This window comes from Tamandua tetradactyla, chromosome 13 (assembly GCF_023851605.1).
Source record: "Tamandua tetradactyla isolate mTamTet1 chromosome 13, mTamTet1.pri, whole genome shotgun sequence".
NCBI lineage: Eukaryota > Metazoa > Chordata > Mammalia > Pilosa > Myrmecophagidae > Tamandua > Tamandua tetradactyla.
Window position 1 is genome coordinate 53,046,162 of NC_135339.1, and position 20,870 is coordinate 53,067,031.

Sequence of the window (20,870 nt, forward strand, 5' to 3'; positions counted from 1 at the left end):
GGGTAGGGAGATGTAACTGGCTGATGTTCTGGGGAGGCTGTGCCCTCTAGGTTTCAGGACTTATCTGGTCCAGGGACCCATCTGGAGGTTGTAGGTCTCTGGAAAGTTACCCTAGTGCCTGAAGGCTTTGTAGAATCTTATGTATTGCCCTAGATGTTCTTTAGGATTGGCTGAAAAGGTTTTGGTTGGGGGTTGGCAAGTTATGATAGGTAGCAATGTCTAACTGAAGCTTGCAAAAAAGTCACCTGCAGACTAGCCTCTTGACTCTATTTGAACCGTCTCAGCTTTATTAGTTACACTTCTTTTCCCCCTTTTGGTAAGGATGGCATTGTTGATCCCACAGTGCCAGGGCCAGACTCATCCCTGGGAGTCATCTCCCATGCCACCAGGGAGAGTTTCAGCCCTGGATGCCAGGCCCCGTGTAGCAGGGAGGCAATGATTTCACTTACAGAGTTGAGCTTAGAGGAAGTGAGGCCACATCTGAGCAACAAAAGAGGTCCTCCAGAAGTAAGTCTTAGGCATACCTATAGGTAGGCTAAGCTTTTCTGCTACCCACATAAGCTTCATGAGAGTAAGCCTTAAGATCAAGGGCTTGGCCTATTGATTTGGGTGTCCCTAATGTTTGATACCTTATCAGGGGATTTCCTGATGGTAAAGTTTAATAATTTTGTATTTTTTTCTCCAAGTTCCTTAGAATTTTTTTTTTTTATTAATTAAAAAAAGAATTAACAAAACAATTAGAAATCATTCCAATCTACATGTACAATCAGTAATTCTTAATAACATCACATAGTTGCATATTCATCATTTCTTAGTACATTTGCATCGATTTAGAAAAAGAAATAAAAAGACAACAGAATAAGAATTAAAACAATAATAGAAAGAAAAAAAAACAAAAAAAACAAAAACAAAAAACCTATACCTCACATGCAGCTTCATTCAGTGTTTTAACATAATTGCATTACAATTGGATAGTATTGTGCTGTCCATTTCTGAGTTTTTATATCCAGTCCCGTTGTACAGTCTGTATCCCTTCATCTCCAATTATCCCTTCTCTTTTTTTTTTTTTTTAATTAACGGAAAAAAAGAAATTAACCCAACATTTAGAGATCATACCATTCTACACATGCAATCATTAATTCTTAACATCATCACATAGATGTATGATCATCATTTCTTAGTACATTTGCATTGGTTTAGAAGAACTAGCAACATAACCGAAAAAGATATAGAATGTTAATATAGAGAAAAAAATAAAAGTAATAATAGTAAAATCAAAACAAAACAACACAAAACAAAACAAAAACCTATAGCTCAGATGCAGCTTCATTCAGTGTTTTAACATGATTACTTTACAATTAGGTATTATTGTGCTGTCCATTTTTGAGTTTTTGTATCTAGTCCTGTTGCACAGTCTGTATCCCTTCAGCTTCAATTACCCATTGTCTTACCCTGTTTCTAACTCCTGCTGAACTCTGTTACCAATGACATATTTCAAGTTTATTCTTATTAGGATTTTAATACCTAGTTTACACACAAAAAATACCTTTGTAGAGTCTTATATAATGCCCTAGGTATTCTTTAGGATTGGCAGAAATGGTTTTGGTTGGGGTTTGGCAAATTATGATAGGGTAGCAATGTCTAACTGAAGCTTGTATAAGAGTGACCTCCAGAGTAGCCTCTTGACTCTATTTGATCTCTCAGCCACTGATACCTTATTTGTTACACTTCTTTTTCCCCCTTTTGGTCAGTATGGAATTGTTGATCCCATGGTCCCAGGGCCAGGTTCATCCCTGGGAGTCATCCAAAGCCCTATATTCATGATGGCTTACAATGGACCTGCTATCTTAATCCTTTTCTCCTTTTTCAGCTTACTTTCTAGATGAAAAGGATAATATTTTACCCCTATCTGTGGTGTTATATGGAAAGTTGATGGAGTCAGAGAAATTTTACTGAAACTTTTACAGATAACACATTCCATAAAGCAAGAGCTAGTTACATGTGAAATTTCTATTTCTCAGGGGCTCTATTTATGAAGTGTTTATATGTGTGAGTGTTAAGAAACTCAAAATGACCACCACACTTTCTAGTTTTTAGTTATTTAGAACGAATGGTTTTTTTCTTTAAAAGTGGTCTGTTGGTAATATAAAATACAATGAAGATTTATAAATCAGGAAAAAATTTTTAAAATGACTCTATTTACTATCTCATGTAGATAATAGGCCCTATATAAATCCTTACAATATTCTTGAAAGTTAGGTACCCATTATATCTATTCTAGTGGCTCCCACATCCAAATGAAATTTTCTTTGTGTTTTAATTTGTAGTTCATAAAGTTTTTTAAAATACAATGTATCTGTAGTCAACTTGAACATTACCTTCAGATTAATTAATTCTGAGAATATTTAGAAAAGGTTTGTGTGAATATCTTTTTACTTTTAAATTCATCAGTTTGATACATATATCCATGGTTTTCTTCTGTGTTTACATGCAGCCAGGAGCTATGGGCGGAGAAGAGGTAAAAAAATTTTAATGAGATCTTTGCTTGCCAAATTGTGAGTAAATATGAGTGCATGTGTGTTTATATGCGTGTGTGTGTAAAAAAATAACTATTGAATGGTGTGATGTTCTAGCTATTTTGAAGAAATAATTCCCTTATCACTTTTCACATAATTACTTTTTGTTGTTAGATGACAATTTGTTCTTGTAATCCTAATAAAAATATGGCAAAGCCTATTTTTGATATATAGTTTATTGTGAGTGAACTTGAGGAAATAAAAGGCCAAGCATACATATTTTTCTGCCCTATATCCATGTTGTTCTTTTCACACTACTTAGAAGTCACAGATTTGGGAGGGCAGTTATTTTTTTTTCTATCTTTAAATTTTTAGCGTTTATTTTAACTGTGAAATATAGCATATATACAAAAAAGCAATAAATTTCCATGTACATTTTAAAGTAGTTATAGAACAGATTTTAAAGTTTGGTATGGTAACAGTTCCACAATTTTTCATTTTTTCTTCTAGCTGCTCCAAGACACTGGAGACCAACAGAAATATCAGTATAATGGTTCAGTAGTCAAACTCATTTATTAAATCCTATCTTCTCTGTTTACTCCTTCTCTTTAAATAACATGTATACATAAAAGCAATAAATTTCAAAGTATATTGCAAAAATTAGTTGTAGAACAGATTTCAGAGTTTGGTATGGGTTACAGTTACACACTTTTAGGTTTTTATTTCTAGCTGCTCTAAGGTACTAGAAGCTAGAAGAAATATCCGGATAGTGATTCAGCACTCATACTCATTTGATTTGTTAAACCCGACCTTCTATGTATAATTCCACATCACCTTTGATGTTTCTCCAACTCTTTTTTTTTTTTTTGGCACGGGCAGGCTCTGGGAATCGAACCTGGATCTCCCACTTGACAGCTGAGAATTCTACAATGGAGCTATCCTTGCATTGCCCTTTCTCCCACTCTTTAGTGCTATCTGTGCTATGCCTATTCTAACCTTTTCATGTTGGAAGGGGTTGTTGATAATATGGAATAGGGAGATGGAACTAGTTGATGTTCTAGAAAGACTAGCCCCTCTGCATTTCAGGACCTGTCTAGTCCAGGGACCCATCTGGAGGTTGTAGGTTTGGAAGGATACTCTAGTGCATGGAACGTTTATAGAATCTTATATAATGCCCTAGGAATTCTTTAGGATTGGCAGGAATGGTCTAGGTTGGGATTTGGCACATTATGATAGGTAGCAATGTCTAACTGAAGCGTGCGTAAGAGCGACCTCCAGTGTAGCCTCTGGACTCTTTTTGAACTCTCTCGGCCACTGATACCTTATTTGTTATACTTCTTTTCCCCCTTTTGGTCAGAATGGCATTGTTGATCCCATGGTATAAGGGCCAGGCTTATCCCTGGGAGTCATCTCCCATGCCACCAGGAAGACTTTCACCTCTGGATGTCATGTCCGATGTAGCAGGGACGGCAGTGGTTTCACTTGTATTGGGCTTAGAGAGCAAGAGGCCACATCTGAGCAACAAAAAGTCCTAGGCAAGTATCTCCTCGGTGGGAGGCAATTCTTGATCTTACTAGGTTGGCTGGTGAATTTTTTTGTTGCACATCCAGAGGTAGATTTACCCTGATTGAAGCTTAAGTTTCCTGGGCCCTCATTTGCATGGGTCCATTCCAAGCTCTTTAGATAATATTTGTATTCTTGTCTTAAATGGAACCCCCAAATGTATAGGCTTCAGACCCCCTGCAACCTGGATTTTCTGCTGGTCATACCCAAATAAAATAACTTTCACCTATATAATGCTTTTAACTTTTTAAGAGCATTTTCATATCTATAATTTGTTCTAATAATTTTATGAAGTAGATAGGGTAAGCCTAATGTAGTGGAAAGAATATGGGATTTAGTGTTAAATGCCTAGATCATTATTGCTACCTTATTCCTTAGGTCTGGTGTCATCATTTGTAAATTATAAGGTAATAAAATCAATCTTGTCCAACTTCACAGTTGCAGTGAAGTTCTAGTAAAAAAAAACACAACTATCCAAGTAAACTAAAAGCGTTACACAAATGTAAGTTGCTATGGTTTCTGTTTGCAGAGGTTAGGAGAAATTGATTTACTTGCTGTGTGACTTCAAATTAAAGTCAGAGTCAAGACTGGAATCAGTGTCTTTTGGATGCTTATTTGGTAATATTTGCCATTCATCAGGCTGTCTCTAACTTTGTATTTGAGTCCTAAAGAAAAAATAATGATATTAAAGTCATAGTACTTTATTATTAATTCTCAGTAGATATTTGTTGAATGAATGTATATTGGCAGAACCTAATGTATATTTGAGTTATCATTGAACTATTTTATCATGGTAGAATCTTATGGGTAGTTTTGTTTTTCATCATGCTGAGAAAAAGTATTTGTGGAGTTTTTTCCCACCATGAAAATACCATTAAAGAGTTTTATCATTCTTATTCTGAAATTAAAAAAATTAAATATGGAAAATAATGTTTTAGAAAGCATTTATACCGTACCTTTTTCTCATGCTACTAGAGAAATGATCACTGTCAGAAAGGAATAGGCACTGTACCATTTTAAATGAAAAATAGACGCAGTCTTAGGCTAGAGAGCAAGGACTGGCCTCTCTTCTTCCTAGATACTAGTCAGTCATTAGATCTTGTCAATATTTCCCCTCTAGTTTCTTAGGCTTCTTCCTTCCTTTCCATTTCTACTGTTTCACCTTTCTGAAATGCCACTTTGTCCATGTCACCCTCATTTTCAGGGTCCCAATGATTTGGCCCCCTCTCTGTTTCATAAGCCTCATCTACCTCTTACAATACCTTCTGTTTGCCCTTACCAATCCCACTGCTTTCCAAGTATGTGGCCTTTACAAGTATTATCCACTCTTCCCCCTCTAATTAACTTATCTAAAGCCTATCCTTTTATCAGTAGTTAAAGCCTTGTTGCTTCCACGAAGCCTTCTTTGCCCAGTGACCTTGCCAGACATTGTTATCCTCTGCTTCTGCTACCTTGCACTCTGTCTTCCTGTATGCCCTGATTCTTCAACTGGAGATAAATTCTTTTGAGGATAGTTGTCTCTTGTGTAAACATTGTACCTTGCATATAGTTAACACTTGGTAAATTATTGAGATGATTGTATTGAAATAATGTCCCACATCTATGCAGACAAGAATTTGGCATTATATAATATAACCTGTAGTTTCTGAACCCCTGAAAAAATTATTACTTTTCTTTCTTCCATGTTATATACTCCATATTTATTTGTAGGGTTTGACTTCATCATTTTCAAAAGCCATGGTCTTCTTTGAATCATGTGCTAAGCTAAATGCTGCTTAGAGTGTCTTAGTCCATTCTCTCTTTAAGTCTGCAATTTAGTGGTTTTAGGTGAAAAAAATAATGCCAATATGTTTGAGTGTGAGAGAGACGGCACTAAAATACTACATGTTGGCATTCTGTATTGAGAGAAGAATAGACAAGACATTTTTATTCCATGTTTTAATTTAATCTTCTATTCCCAAAAATGAAAAAGAGAAAAAAAAATCCCACCCTTCCCTAAAAGTAGGAGCATTGGCCTGTGGGATGGGACAGGTAGATTTCAGATATACCACTCTCATTCCCTGATGAGCTGGGCCAGCTTGGCATAGTATAAATTTGATGAATTGGCAGTCTTCCCCATACTCATTTATTCATGTGATCAGGGATTAAAGGTTTCCAATTCTCATTTAGACTTGCCAAAAGAATGCATAAACAGTGAATTTAACTGATGTAAGCTACTTGACCAATCATTGAAATTACAACTTTAGCTATAACTCCCATATGTTATATATGTTTGTTAGTAAATTTTTCAGAACAAGAGAACAGAGGAAATAACTGACAGTTTTGAGATCTGTCAGCAAGAGTTAGGCCAGTAGAATCTTTTATCTCTCTTGATAAACCTAGAAAAGCCGTTGGAATAAGTAGAATTTCAGGATCTATTTGAATGATGCAAGAGGATTGGGAAGCAAGGCATTTCATGCATATGGTTCAATTTAGAAGAAAGCCTAGGGGTGATATTGCCATAACCAGATGCTTGGAGCTTAGGCCCCAGGGCATATGCAGTGGGGGCCAGCTAGAGAGAAGTTGGCAGTAAGATGATCTGTGCTGTCCTAATAAATGGTCAGAGATAAGTCAGGTTTTAAAAAGATAGCTTTATACTATAAGTAATGGAAACAGGAAAGAATTTAGGCATCAGCTGAAAGCTTGGATGGGAGAAACAAGTACTGGAGGTAGACTCTTTGGCAAACCAAGTGCTTCCAGTAGTATAGTTGAAGTAGTAGTAGTAGTAGTAGTAGGGAAAGAAAAGAATTAGATGTGAAACAATAAGATTTGAAAAGAAAAATATTGATTATATATTAAGTAACTATTTATATATCCAATTATATTTCCTATTGATATCCATTTTTATTTTAGAGGTGTGTTCCAGTAGAGAAATATTGGTTTCCCTTATAGAATAAAAATCACACCAAAGAATCTTAATATTTTCTATCAGGAGTGTTCTTCCTTTGACAAGCTTTAATATGTGTTCTATTAAAGAGACAACAGCTGCTACCCCGGTTGGAACTACCCTAATGGGTAGTATCATTTGAGCCCTTTGCCTACACATTTAGCAGCACACCTGATTAAAGTGTATAATTATATTTAAAAAAAACAGTATTTTTTCCATTTCACATAAATTCTCATGTTCTCAGGAAGACTTGTCCATAAACATGTTGGCTATGCCAGTCCTTTTGATGTTTAACAGAATATACTAAAATGGGGAATTTCCTGGTTTAAGGAGTAACATTTAAACAATGTAAATGAACAAATTCAAAGACTGCTTGGAGTTACCATTGCAAAATGTACTTCTGCATATATTTAATTCAGAAAAATCTATTGGCATTAATGGATGATTTAATTGCTAAAAGTTCTAAAACCCAAGGAAACAAACTTGTGTGCTGAATTCAGGTCTGCTCTTTCTGTTAAAAGCTTGCTTGCTCAAGGAAGGAGAGATTCCAGTAAAATCACGATACAAACATGCCATCCTGCTCATTTAAAACCATTTATATGTGCTTGCTTGTTTAAAGGAATGAATGTCTCTGGAGTAAAACATGAACATAACTTGAATGTTCATGGTTTATAATATCTGAAAATATTGCTGCTTATAGTGATAGGAAAATTTGAGCACAAGATAGGGGATCATTAGTTTTGTGCTTTTGTAAGAAGTTAATCTGGTAGGGGCCTAAAAAAAGAATGAAGTGGACTGTGCGTTTCTGAGCCTTCTATTCTACTTTTATTCATTAAGTGTTTGCCTGACTCCTATGGGCCGGATGCTGTGCTGGACTCGAGTAATTTCTGTCCCTACTCAAGTGCTCATCCTTGTAAGGAGGAAAGACAATGAATATGTGAAACATTTTTTATTCAGAAGTTGTGATAGAACCCTAGGCAGGAAAGAATGGGGGTGTTCCTTCTAAAGTAGATGGGGACCTCTGAAGAGGTGATATTTAAACCACAACCCAAAAGATAGACAGTTATTTTAAAACAATTTTTTATTATAGAAAATTTCAAACATACACAAAAATAGAGTAATTTAATGAGCCCTATATAGCCACCACTCAACTTCAATGATTATCGACAGTTTTTCCAATCTTGTTTCATGTATTTACCCCCCCTTTTTTTCTGCTATCATATTTTAAAGGAAATCCCATACCTCATAAGGCAGCTAGCTATAGGGTGGGAGAAACTGAATATGTAGAAGGCTTGATTTAAAGAATTAGTAAATGTTATAATGTAGAGAAATCTTGAAAATATTATGTTAGTAAAGAAAGCCAGTCACAAAAGATTAAATGTTGTATGATTCCATTTATATTAAATTTCCAGAATAGGCAAATATATAGAACTAGAAAGTAGATTGGTAACTATCAAGGGCTATAGGATTTGGGGGAAAATGGAATGACTGCTGATGGGTTAAAGGGTTGAATTGTATGGTATGTGGATTATATCAATAAAGCTGTTATTTTAAAAAACAATAACAAACATTTGAGGCAAGAGAGGGCTTGGTGTGTTTGAGGAAGTAAATAGAGTCCAGAATTGCTGAACCTTGGTGGATGAGAGGGGAAAAGTGTCTTAACATAAGGTTGGAGGAAGGAAGGGACTCTGATCTTGCTGTGTTTTAGCTTCTGGGTAGGATTTTCAATTTGGTCCAAGGACAAGAGGAAATTTTTAAAGGTTTTAAAGCAAGGTCAAGTGATCTGGTTTATGTTCCTAAAAGAGCACATTGGCTGCTGTTTGGCGTGGGGTGAGTAGAGAGGTGGGTTGCTCAGTTAGGAGACAATGCAAATGAAATTCAGATAAGTGAAATATGTTTTTCAAGTTTACGGATGCGCCTAGGTAGAACCTGACTTTCTTGATTTCCAGGGATTTTTTTTCCCCCTGCGGAAGCCATGGCTCATAATCCAGTTTTAAAATTGGTTTTATTAAACCCCCAAAGTGACTAATGTCTGAGCTACTTGCAAGATGAAAAGGGTCAGGCTTGGAATGGAAGTACTGGGACAGAAGTCAGCTGGAGATGCTGGAGTGATACAGAGGCTTTGGGGAAGCTCAGAGGGAAAGGCCAAGGTACTTTGGCAGCCCAGCATGACCAATGCACTTTTTTCTCTCATACCCTGCAGTAAAGGGTCCCTCTTGAAAAGGAGTCATCTTGGACAAGCCTTCCTTGCTTATCTAGCACTTTGCAGGTCTCCTATTTGGCACTTTTCTTGCAAGCCTCCTTTATTTTGCAATCACCTCTGCACTCAGAGATTTGTCCAATTACTGGACCTTATAACTCTATTTTGGTTACTAACTGTAAATACATATCAGGGAACAAGCCAGTGCAAGAAGAGAGCAAAATGGCCAATTTACAGTGGTTGAAAAGTATTTCTGGTGCTTCTGTTGAAATATTGAATGTGAATATTTTATGTGGAGCTATCACAAAGTCTAAAGGAGATGTATGTGCTATGCATTAATTTGCTAAATAATGTTGCCTGCTTAAAACATTTTGGTCTTGTGGAATGTTTCTTTTAAATAAAATATATGTCAGAGACGCTAGTTAGTGAAGCAGGGCCTCTCATGGGGCACAGGTTTGGTGCAGTGTCTTAAAGGTTCAGATTCTGGCATCACATATCCAGGAACTAAATTGTTACCAGTCTTCCCAGGGATGGTTTGTCTAGGGGATGGATTTATGCCAACCAAATGTATACATGAATACCAACTTGGAAGGGCCACTGGACAAATCAAATACCAATGTTTTCACTTATGTGGATGAATGAATATGGAAATAAAAATTCAGTGGCTGATTGTCTACCAGTTTAGAGTCACTCCTTTGCACTGCTATTAACACCTACCAGTGATAATTCATTATCAGAACAGTCCTTCAAGAGCTTATAATTAGAGCCCGAGGAATAGATTGCCTTCACGCTGTTGGAGCATCAAATGAACCATTCTGTCCTATCAAGTAGTACTCCTACACAGTACTGACAGAGTTCTATCTCATTTTGGTCTGTGCTTGGTAAACACTACAAAGGTTTTACTAAAGCTTTTTAGAATTCTTATTGTAGAATAACTTTTTATTCCATTAAAACTTAGAGCAGTCCTGTTATAGCAAGGTTGATTAGATTATAGATTATATATTCCAATCGTGAGGCTATACTTGCCTTAGCTTGATTGAACTTGGGTGTTTCCATACAGTTCACACAATATCTTTCAGTGGCTGCCTACTACAGGCATATAGTTCTTCCATTTCAGTGGTTCTTAAACTTGAGCATAAGAATCACTGGGGGAAATTTGTCAAAAAATGCAGGTTTTCCCATGGAAGCTAGAAGACAGTGGGATGATATATTTAAAATACTAAAAGAGAAAAACTGCCAACCAAGACTCCTATATCCAGCAAAATTATCCTTCAAAAATGAGGGATAAATTAAAACATTCTCAGACAAAAAGTCACTGAAAGAATTTGTGACCAAGAGACCAGCTCTGCAAGAAATACTAAAGGGAGCACTAGAGTCAGATACAAAAAGACAGAAGAGAGAGATATGGAAAAGAGTGTAGAAAGAAGGAAAATCAGATATGATATATATAATACAAAAGGCAAAATGTTAGAGGAAAATATTATCCAAACAGTAATAACACTAAATGTCAATGGACTGAATTCCCCAATCAAAAGACATAGATTGGCAGAATGGATTAAAAAACAGGATCCTTCGATATGCTGTCTACAGGAAACACATCTTAGACCCAAAGATAAACATAGGTTGAAAGTGAAAGGTTGGGAAAAGATATTTCATGCAAATAACAACCAGAAAAGAGCAGGAGTGGCTATACTAATATCCAACAAATTAGACTTCAAATGTAAAACAGTTAAAAGAGACAAAGAAGGACACTATATACTAATAAAAGGAACAATTAAACAAGAAGACATAACAATCATAAAAAATGCAGGTTTTCAAGCCTGACCTCAAGGATTCACATTAAGTAGTATGGTGATTGGTCTCTAAGATCTATATTCCTTGTTCTTACTCATAGGAAGGGAAGCATCATTTATGTGTTCATTCTGAGTAGTTTCATTTCCAAGGACAACTTTATTGCTAAAGTCTATACTACTCTGAGGTTTTTACCTTGGAAAATTTCTTGACTACCTATAACAATGTATAAACTTGTCCAGATTTTTACAACTCTTGCTTTTATTTTCTTGGCCAAAATACTCTGAGGAAAGCTGTGGTTATTTTGGCCAGGCAGAAAGAATGTCTTAAACATCTGCTTCTTCTCCTTTTTCACTTTTTTGGTTCAAGACTCCATCTCTCATCTGGATGGTTGTAGACTCCTTCAGACTCACCCTGTTACCCTTCTCCCTGGATGTAAATTGCAGGTATAGAGAATCGAAGCCATTGCAGAATTTTGGATAGAGGATTGACATGGTCAAAGATGTCATAGAGAAGTTGCTCTAATGGGATGGAAGATCAGTTAGATGGGAGTATCAGAGTTGTTAGGAAGTCAGTATAGTTAAAAAAAAAAAAAAGGATATTCAGTATTTGAATCAAATATTAAATTTTGCAGATGGTATAAATTTTCTATTGCCTTTAGAATAGTGTATAGAAAATAATGTTTGAAAATAAAAACAACAGAAAAGGTTTCAGTTTTGGAGGTCATGGCCCAATTTCTTACCATTCTCACACCTTTGTATTGGTTACAGCAGAAGCATGTCTTTGCACATACTGTTTTCTTTCCCTGAATGCTGCCTCACATATAACATTTGAGTGCCTTTTATGTGTCTTTATTAGGGCAGGAAGCTACAGTGGTGGACAAGATTAAATTGGTACCTGTCCTGTTGGAGCTTACAATTTAATGAGGTTAGGGAAAAAGATACCAAATAAAACCCCATACAAATGATAATAATGGTATTTGGGAAAAGTGTTGAAAAGAGTGGTAGAGGATGCTGTGAGTAGATAAATGAGGACCCTAATCTGAAATACAGTTATAAAAATGTTCTTTCATGAATTGTAACGGATTTACCACACTAAAGCAAGGTATAAATAATAGGGTGGTATATGAGACCTCAGTATTCTGTGCAGTTTTTTTTTCTTTTGGCTGTTTTAAAGGGAATTTAATGTTACAAATTTATAGTTGTAAGCCTATAAAAATGCCCAAACTAATTCAAGGAAGGCCAGTGGGTCTAGAATGCCTCTGTCAGCTGGGATGTCACATGGCATCTGCTGGTCCCTTACTCCTGGGCTTTGTTGCTTTCAGCCTCTGTTTCTGTGAGGGTTCCTCACTTTGTTTCTCTGGGGCTGACTTTCATCTCTTGGCTTCCCTCGGCTCTCTTCAGATTCTGGCTTGCTTAACATCTCATGGTGATGTCTGCTGGGCTCCAAACATCTTGAAACATCTGTGTCTCTGTTCTCCAGTGTTGGCATCTGTCTCAGCTCTACTCTGAAGTTTGTTGGTTCTGTTGTTTCTGAACTCTCTCCAAAATGTTTCCTCTTTTAAAGTTTTCTAGTAAACTAATCAAGACCTACCTTGAATGGGTGAAGTCACATCTCCATCTAATCAAAAGATCACACCCACAATTGGGCGCTCCACGTCTCTATAGATATAATCTAATCAATGTTTCCACCCTATAGTATTGAATCAGTATTAAAAGAAATAGCTGCCATGATGAAATTGAATCTGGAATGAAACATGGCTTTTCTGGGGTACATAATACTTTCAAACTGGCACATTCCACCCTCTGGACTCCCCCAAAATACTTTATTCCCATATACAAAATACATTCATTTCATCACAATATCACAAAGCCTTAAAACAGTTCAGTAACAATACAGATACAATATAAAGTTAAAACCAGTAAAAAATCTCATCAGAGTCTGTTACGGGCATGGTCTGTTCTGAGGCAAAAATTCTCCTCTGGCTCTGGACCTGTGAAACTCAGAACAAGTAAGTTATCTGTTGCCAATATACAAAAGAGGGATAGTCATAGGATATACGTTTCCATTTCCATAGGGGAAAATTGGAAGGGACACAATGGGAAAACTCCATTAGATTTCAAAGTCTGAGAGTCGTTTATCCTCGGGGCCTTAGAAAATGGCATTCCCACCCTTTCCAAGGACCTACGCAGGGGCTTTGCTCTATTCAAACACTGGGGTGTTTGCAATCTTGGGGGACATTGGAGAGACCACCTTTTTCTTGGCTTTGCCCTCTCCAAGCTTTGAAGCAGCACCCAGGATCTCTGACATCTCCAGGGCACACTCTCAACACCTCCAGAGCAATGGGGTGGCAGTCAGGCTCCCCTCATTCCCCAGTTTATGCCCTTCACCCTCTCCAATGCTTGAAGTGGCACAACTCTTCTTGAGCAAACAAAGCAGAAGGCCCACCCTCTGCTTCTAAGGCAAATTCACTCTCTCCACTTGTATGGGTGGGTCTACTCTCCTGACCTAAGATTTCCTGGCTCCAGACCTTAGCTTTCAGGGTTCTGCCTCTGAAGCCATTTTTCCTTCAATTTGTCCCTTTTATGTCTCTTTTAGTCCAGACTGGAAGTGGTTCTGTTTATTAAGATCCTACAACACTCTTGCTGGTGTTCAATGCAGTGTACTGGGCTCATACCCATCAGACAGTAAGACTTTCCACAACTCAATCTCCAATCCTGGCTTTTTCTGAAGTGGCTGACTATTTCCATGTTTGCTTAAATCCTCACATGGGGTACTATTCTTTGGGTCTCCCTTTCCCAGAAGCCCAGAATTTTCCAGACCATCAATTTCTGGTTTCTTTGTACCCAAGAGTTCAGTTCTCAGCTTATCTCTTTCCTATTGCATTTCACCATAAGCTGTAAGGAGAAGCTAGGCTGCACTTTCCACATTTAATTTGGAAATTTCTTCAGCTAAGTATCCCAGCTCGTGGCTTTAAAAATCTACCTTCCATCCAAAACCTGTAGTCAGTTTTGCCAAATTCTTTGCCACCTTATAACGAAGATCATCTTTCTTCCAGTTTGCAATAATACATGTATCATTTCTGTCTAAGGATTTATCATAAGTATCTTTAGAGTCCACATTTCTGCCAACAGTCTCTTCAAAGCTTTCTAAATCTTCTCTATCAAGCTCCTTGTAATTCTTCCAGAATATTCCCCTTATCCATTTAAAAAAAGTCCCAACATGTTTGGCATTTACAAACAGCACAATCAGCAGCACCCCACTTGGCTGGTATCTAAATCTGTTTCAGTTTGTCAATGCTTCCAGAATGCAATATACCAGAAATGGAACAGCTTTTAAAAAGTGAATTTATTAAGATGCTAGTTTACAGTTCTAAGGCTATAAAAATGCCCAAACTATGGCATCCTGTGAAAGATACCTTGGCTGAAGAAGACCAATGAGTCCAGAACACCTTTGTCAGCTGGGAAGACACATAGTGATGCCTGCTAATTTATCTTCAGGTCTCGCATTTCTAAAGCCTTTCCCAGGGGCGTTATCTTTCTTCATCTCCAAAGGTCTCTGGCTGTATGGGCCCTGAAGCTTTATCCAAAATGGTTCCCTCTTAAAGGACTCCAGTAAGTGACCCCACCTTGAAAGAGTGGAGATGCATCTCCATTGGAACTACCTATGCATGATTTTTATGTAAACTACAACTCCTCTAATTAGAAAAAAAAGTTCTTCATGGGGAAATGAATTTTTAGCTGAGATCTGAGTTATTAGTAGAAATTAATTAGGAAATTGGAGAGTTAGACAGGTGTTGTTTGTTCCTAATAGAGAAACACCTTATCCTTAGGGCCTGAGGCAAGGAATATTTGTCAGAAAAATGCAAAGGAGCTCTGTATGATTGGAGGTTAGTAAGCAATATGGAAAGGGACGATTATGATGTAGGAGAGGTGGAGAGAGGCCTTAAAGTTCACAGTGGTGTTTGTGTATTTCATTTAAAGTACAAGGGGGATAGTCTTTGAAGGGTTCTAAGGATGGGTTGAGGAATTACATGATCAGATTAACATTGGGAAATGGCAACTTTGACTGCCCTATGTAGAAAAAATTGTAGGGAGGTACAAGGTAGAAGTTGGTAGGCTAAACAGGCTGTTATGTTGATTCATTATATTATTAGTCCAGATCAGATAATGATAGACTGGACGTGGGTGTTAGCATTAGAGATGAACTGAAGATTTATTTTGGAATTTGATTTGGCAGGAATCAGTGGTAGATGGCTTAGACGAGTATGAAAGAGAGGGAGATGTAAAGGATGATTCCCTAGATTGTTGGATTGAATTAGGGTGTGGATGATAGTTTTTACTGAGATTACCAGGAATGCTGGAGGAGGAACAGGTTTGAAGGGAAAGATGAAGAGTTGTTTTGAATATACTTCTCTTTGTGGGTTATTGTTCATAATTTACCTCGGTAACTCCCGCTCAAGATTCTAGTCAAAATTACCCCCTTGTGAAGTCACTGTAATGGTCTGTCTCTACCATCCCCATCTCCGGGAGAGGACAGTGAATTGTGCTCTTCTGTCATTTGGCAAAGTTGTTTCTTAGTACTTATTTATTTTATAATTATTTGTGTACTTACCTATCCTACCAGACTGTGATTTCTTTGGCAGGGAAGTGTCTTATTTGGTTTTCCTGGAATCTGGATAAGTGTGTCTTCAACATTATCTAATAATCTTAAATCTGAGTTATATTGGACTAAGTTAAACTTTCAGAGCCTTTTATATTCTAATATAGATTGTGAATCTCTGGGAAGGGCATAAGATGTTCAGTATTTCCCCAAATCGTTTAGGTTCCCCTCATCTCTTTCCTAAGCATATAATTTTACTAGTGTTGGGTAAAAGGTGGGGATAGGAACATTTTTGGTAAGTGCTGATTTGGGCATATCCCTGACACAGAAGAGGCATATAATTCACTGAGTATGGATCACATGAAAAGCAAACCTGGTGACTGATTGTGTTTGGGAAACAGAATGGGTTTGGAAAGCTCATTTTGCCTATGGCTGCTGCAGGTCTTTTACCTTTAGTGATTAAAACGGACTGCAAGAGAAGAGAATTATTATTGTTCATTCCCGCCAAACTAACAATATAGGCAGCCTATAGTGACTAATTCTGTTTCATTTCTTTGTCGCTAGGCTTGGAAATGCTAAACAACAACAACAAAATGATTTGGTCCTTTTTATTTACTAATTCCCAACATCAAAACAGTACCTTTCTTGTACCACTGGGTTGTTCATAAAATAAATAGTTATTTTAGTAGCTTTTCTTTGTAAAAGAAATAAATGTTCAGTATTTTTCTAAGGCTATTTTATATTCTATTTTAGAGAGTTAGCTGTTGTGACACAGACCTTAGGATTCAGGGAATAATAGACAGGATAGCCTAAATGGGAAAGCAACTTTTCTGTTTTCAAAGTGTTTAAGAATTTATATTAGAGGGGAACTTTTTTTTCAAGATTTTGTTCAGTTTTAGAGTGGAATCTAGTAGAAAGTTTTACCTGGATCTCATTAACTCAAACTGGAAATATATTTGTTTTTAAATTTAGATTTTATTTCATAATGCCAGATAGCATTCTTGTGTGTTAGATTTATTAACAAATTCTAACTGCTGTTAACTTTGTTATAGTCATATTGGAGTAGGTAGGCAAATACCTTTGCCCTACAAAACTTTTTTCAAGTATCGCGTTCACAATGAAAAATTCTATAACTTTTTCATAGATTTTCTCCATTTGAATGATATGAAATATGGATAAGATTGGTAGGATAAAGATGTCATAACCATTTTTATATCTATATCCCCACATTTTAATTTATATATTTACATTCACTCCCCCTTCCCTTTATTATTGCAGATGTTTATTTTCGAATCTGGGAAGCTTAGAATGGGAGGGAAAACTTGATCATCTTTAGGCCTGCTTTCAGGAGGAGGTTGTCCGCCCCTGTCTTCTGATTAAAATTTCCTCATATATGAGGGCCAATCTTCAGAACTGAATCTCTGAGTTGACATAAAAAGAAGATAAAAGTCTGTAAACTGAGATTACTTTTCCACTTATTTTCAGAAGCTACCAGGGAAAAATAATGCTGAATACTCTGAACAGCAGTGATAGGGACTGTATGAGTAAATGTAGTGATATTTTAGCTTTTTCATTGGATATAGAGCCAGTCATCTCTATCTTACACATACCTTTACTCAAGAACAGTAGTATAAATTTGTCTAGATGCAGTCATCTGCAATTGCTTGTTCTCCTGGAAAAGTCACAGCCCACAACACATTTCTTGTCCGCCTTATACTGTACTTTGGACTCCTAATAAAGTATTTGTTGTCCAGGAAAATAATTTTAACTATATAATCTCCCATGTTTGTTTCAGGTCGGTCTTCTCTCTTTCCCTTTGAAGATGCCTTCCTGGATGACAGCCATGGTGATCAGTCCTTGTCATCTGGCTTAAGTTCTCCCACTCGCTGTCAAAATGGGGAACGAGTGGAACGCTACTCTAGAAAGGTGTTTGTTGGAGGCCTTCCTCCTGATATTGATGAAGGTATTATGCATTGATTGTTGACTTTATAAAGTCCAGGTTTATTCTTTCTGCCTCTCCTTTCCAAGGAAACTTTAGGGCATATATGTTCTAGTGTACAGGAGGCTAGAATATGAATAGATTAAGAAGTAAATACATTGTATACTTCAGGTGGCTTGTTCATATGTGGTGACATAGTAGTATTCCAACAGCTTTCCATTTCCTAATTATTAATGTGGGGATAAATTTTTAAAATAATAATGAAAGCTAATATTTACATAACTCTTAACATAATCCTATTATTATGCTAAACACTTCACATTACACTATCTGATTTAATACCCATCTTCATGTTATAGGTCAGGAAACTGAGAATCAGGGAGAAATAATTTATCCAGGGTTATGTAGCTAATGGTGCAGTAGGAACTCAGAATCAGTCTGACTCCAGAGGTTTTGCTTATGTCTATCACACCATACCATCTTACATTTTAATATTAATACCTATTAATGAAAAGCAGAATTCCTCTCTTGTCTTTATAGAATGAAGATTAATTAAAAATTTTCTTAATCATCAAATAGAATTATCTACTTGTTGCCTCTGCTCCTCACCAAAGGAATCATATCTATTTCTGAAATATTAGAAATTCCACATAAGTAAAAAGCATAGTTGAAATATTTTGTGTACCTTTGCCTTTTTCTCAAAACAAAATATTCCTATTTCTAGAATATCATTTTACTTGACTGTAGTTCACATCAGACTTTTTTCATCCATGAAAAATTCTGTATGTCAAGATTATTGGCAGTGAAGAGAACTGGATTATAGTTAGAGACACACTTTGCATGGTTATAAGTGAAGAAGTAAGTGTGCCCCAAGCAATGGTATTTTGTAGGTTTGACTTCTCCTGTAAACACGCTTTAGAAACTAGCCCTGAAAATATTTATGCTTAAATAAAAAGACTTGTTTTATGCTATTCTGTTTGCAGTATTTTTTTCTCTTTTGCTAAGATATCTTTTTTGCTTTGTAGATGAGATCACTGCCAGTTTTCGCAGGTTTGGACCTCTCGTAGTAGACTGGCCTCACAAAGCTGAAAGCAAGTCGTATTTTCCTCCTAAAGGTAACATACCTAAAATGTCTCCGCTGCTTGCCTGTTGGATAGCTAGCAGCCTTTTTTTTTCCCCCATCACATCGTAGTGTATTTATCACTACAGTTCATTTTTAGGTCATTTGCATCACTCCAGAAAAATAAATAAAAAGGGAAAAACCATATATCCCATACCCCTTACCCCTCCTTGTCATTGACCACTAGTATTACAGTCTACCCATTTTTTTCTTTTTTACCCTATTCCCCCTGCCATTATTTGTGTATTTTTTGTTCTAATTTTTTTACTCATCTGTCCATACTCTGGATAAAGGGAGCATCAGCCACAAGATTTTCATAATCACATGGTCACATTGTAAAAGCTATGTAGTTATATAAGCCTGTTCAAGAGTCAAGGCTGCTGGAATACAGTTCAACAGTTTCTGATACCTCCCTCTAGCTACTCTAGTATATCATGAACCAAAAAGGGGTATCTATATAATACATAAGCATAATCTCTGGGATAACCTCTTGAATCTGTTTGAAATCTCTCAGCCACTGAAACTTTATTTTGTCTCATTTCTTTCTTCCCACTTTTGGTTGAGAAGGTTTTCTCAATCCCTTGATGCTGAGTCCCAGCTCATTCAAGGATTTCTGTCCCACATTGTCGGGGAGATTTACACCCCTGGGAGTCATGTCCTGCATAGGAGGGAGGTCAGTAATTTCTGTTGGCTTAGAGAGAGAGACCACATCTGAGCTACAAAAAAGGTTCTCTAAGGGTGACTCTAAGGCAAAATTATCAGTAGCACAGCCTCTCCTCCACAAGAACAAGTTTCACAGGGGCAAGCCCCAAATTGGGAGCTCAGCGCCCTGAATTGCTTATTCCCATGGCCTGAGAGAATATCAGGAATTACTCAAATGGGGAAGTTCATACTTCCTCCTTTCTCCTCCATGCCTCAAGGGGACCTTGGAAACACCCCTTCATTCTCTGCCCAAATTACTCTGGGATGGATTGGGACATCGCACCAACAACCCATACAAACCAACCGGATCTCACTCCTTACTCAAAATTTCATATAATTATGGTATTCGAATAAACTGACCATGCAAATTGAATTAGACTGTGTGCCACCAAAAATTTAAATCTTGTGCCAAATAAAAATCTCTCCCTGGTCTCACACAGGAATCAGAGTTCCAAAATATAGACCATATCATCCTTTATCCTGCATTTTGATTCACCCCAGCCCCATCCAGATCAGCTTCATTCACATCTCCAGTCAAAGTTTGGTCATTCTCTTAGCCTGGTCAAAAGTTGCTAGCAGCATTTTAACTATTGAGAAAGGCAGTTCCCCCTCCATTAGGAAAATATTTGTCTTTGATCATCTTTCTGTGTTTTGCTGTTTCACACTTCAAGGCTTCTCCCCCTAGGAGCACTCTGATTGTTTCTATTTTATTGACAGTGAGAACCTATGAGTTGTATTTGAGTCTTCTAGATTTTCATTACTTGAGAGACAAAATCTAGGATTTTTGAGGAATATCAATGATAGGAAAAGAAAAGATGATTTAAGTTATCTAGTTAGTAAGCCGCCAGAATGCAATATACCAGAAATGGAAAGGCTTTTAACCTTTTAAATCTACTAAGTTACAAGTTTACAGTTCTAAGGCTGTGAAAATGTCCAAATTAAGGCAAGGCTATGAAGATGTCCAAATTAATACACCCAGCGAGAGATACCTTGGTTCAAGAAAGCCGATGATGTTCAGGGTTTCTCTATCAACTGGAAAGACACATGGTGATGTTTGCTAGCTTTCTCTCCAGGAGTCTTCAATGGCTTCCCCGGGGCCCTGTCTGTTCTGTTTACTCTATTGGTTCTGGTGGCTCTTGTGGCTCTATAGCTTTTTCCAAAATGGTTCCCTCTTAGAGGACTCCAGTAAACAACACCACCTTAAATGGGTGGAGACACATCTCCATGGATATCATCTAATCCAAAATTACCACCCATAATTGAGTGGATCACACTTCCATAGAAACAATAGAAAGCTCCCACCTAGCAATATTGAATGGGAATTAAAGGATATGGCTTATCTGTGGTACATAATAGCTTCAAACTGCACAGGTTCCAATTTATTTGTATTCCTTAGCCCTTTTACAGATCTTATAAACCCCAAACTAATGGCATTCTATGAAATTATGTGTCTTAAACTACTTAGCCTGTTTGGGGGTAGAAGACAGACCAGCGAACTTATTTTGGGGGGC

General features: G+C 37.0%; 1 protein-coding gene across 15 annotated transcripts in view; it reads left to right on the forward strand.

Annotated features, from left to right (window-relative positions):
* CPEB3 (cytoplasmic polyadenylation element binding protein 3) overlaps window positions 1-20,870 on the forward strand; it is a 304,384-nt gene that overhangs the window by 159,568 nt on the left and 123,946 nt on the right. For 10 of the 15 annotated variants that reach the window (XM_077125448.1, XM_077125449.1, XM_077125436.1 and 7 more), the window contains 3 exons: window positions 2,495-2,518; window positions 17,394-17,561; window positions 18,563-18,652. In XM_077125448.1, coding sequence (XP_076981563.1) covers window positions 2,495-2,518; window positions 17,394-17,561; window positions 18,563-18,652 — 282 coding nt within the window. The remainder of the gene's footprint in view (window positions 1-2,494; window positions 2,519-17,393; window positions 17,562-18,562; window positions 18,653-20,870) is intronic. The other 5 variants (XM_077125442.1, XM_077125438.1, XM_077125440.1 and 2 more) reach the window with 1 other exon arrangement.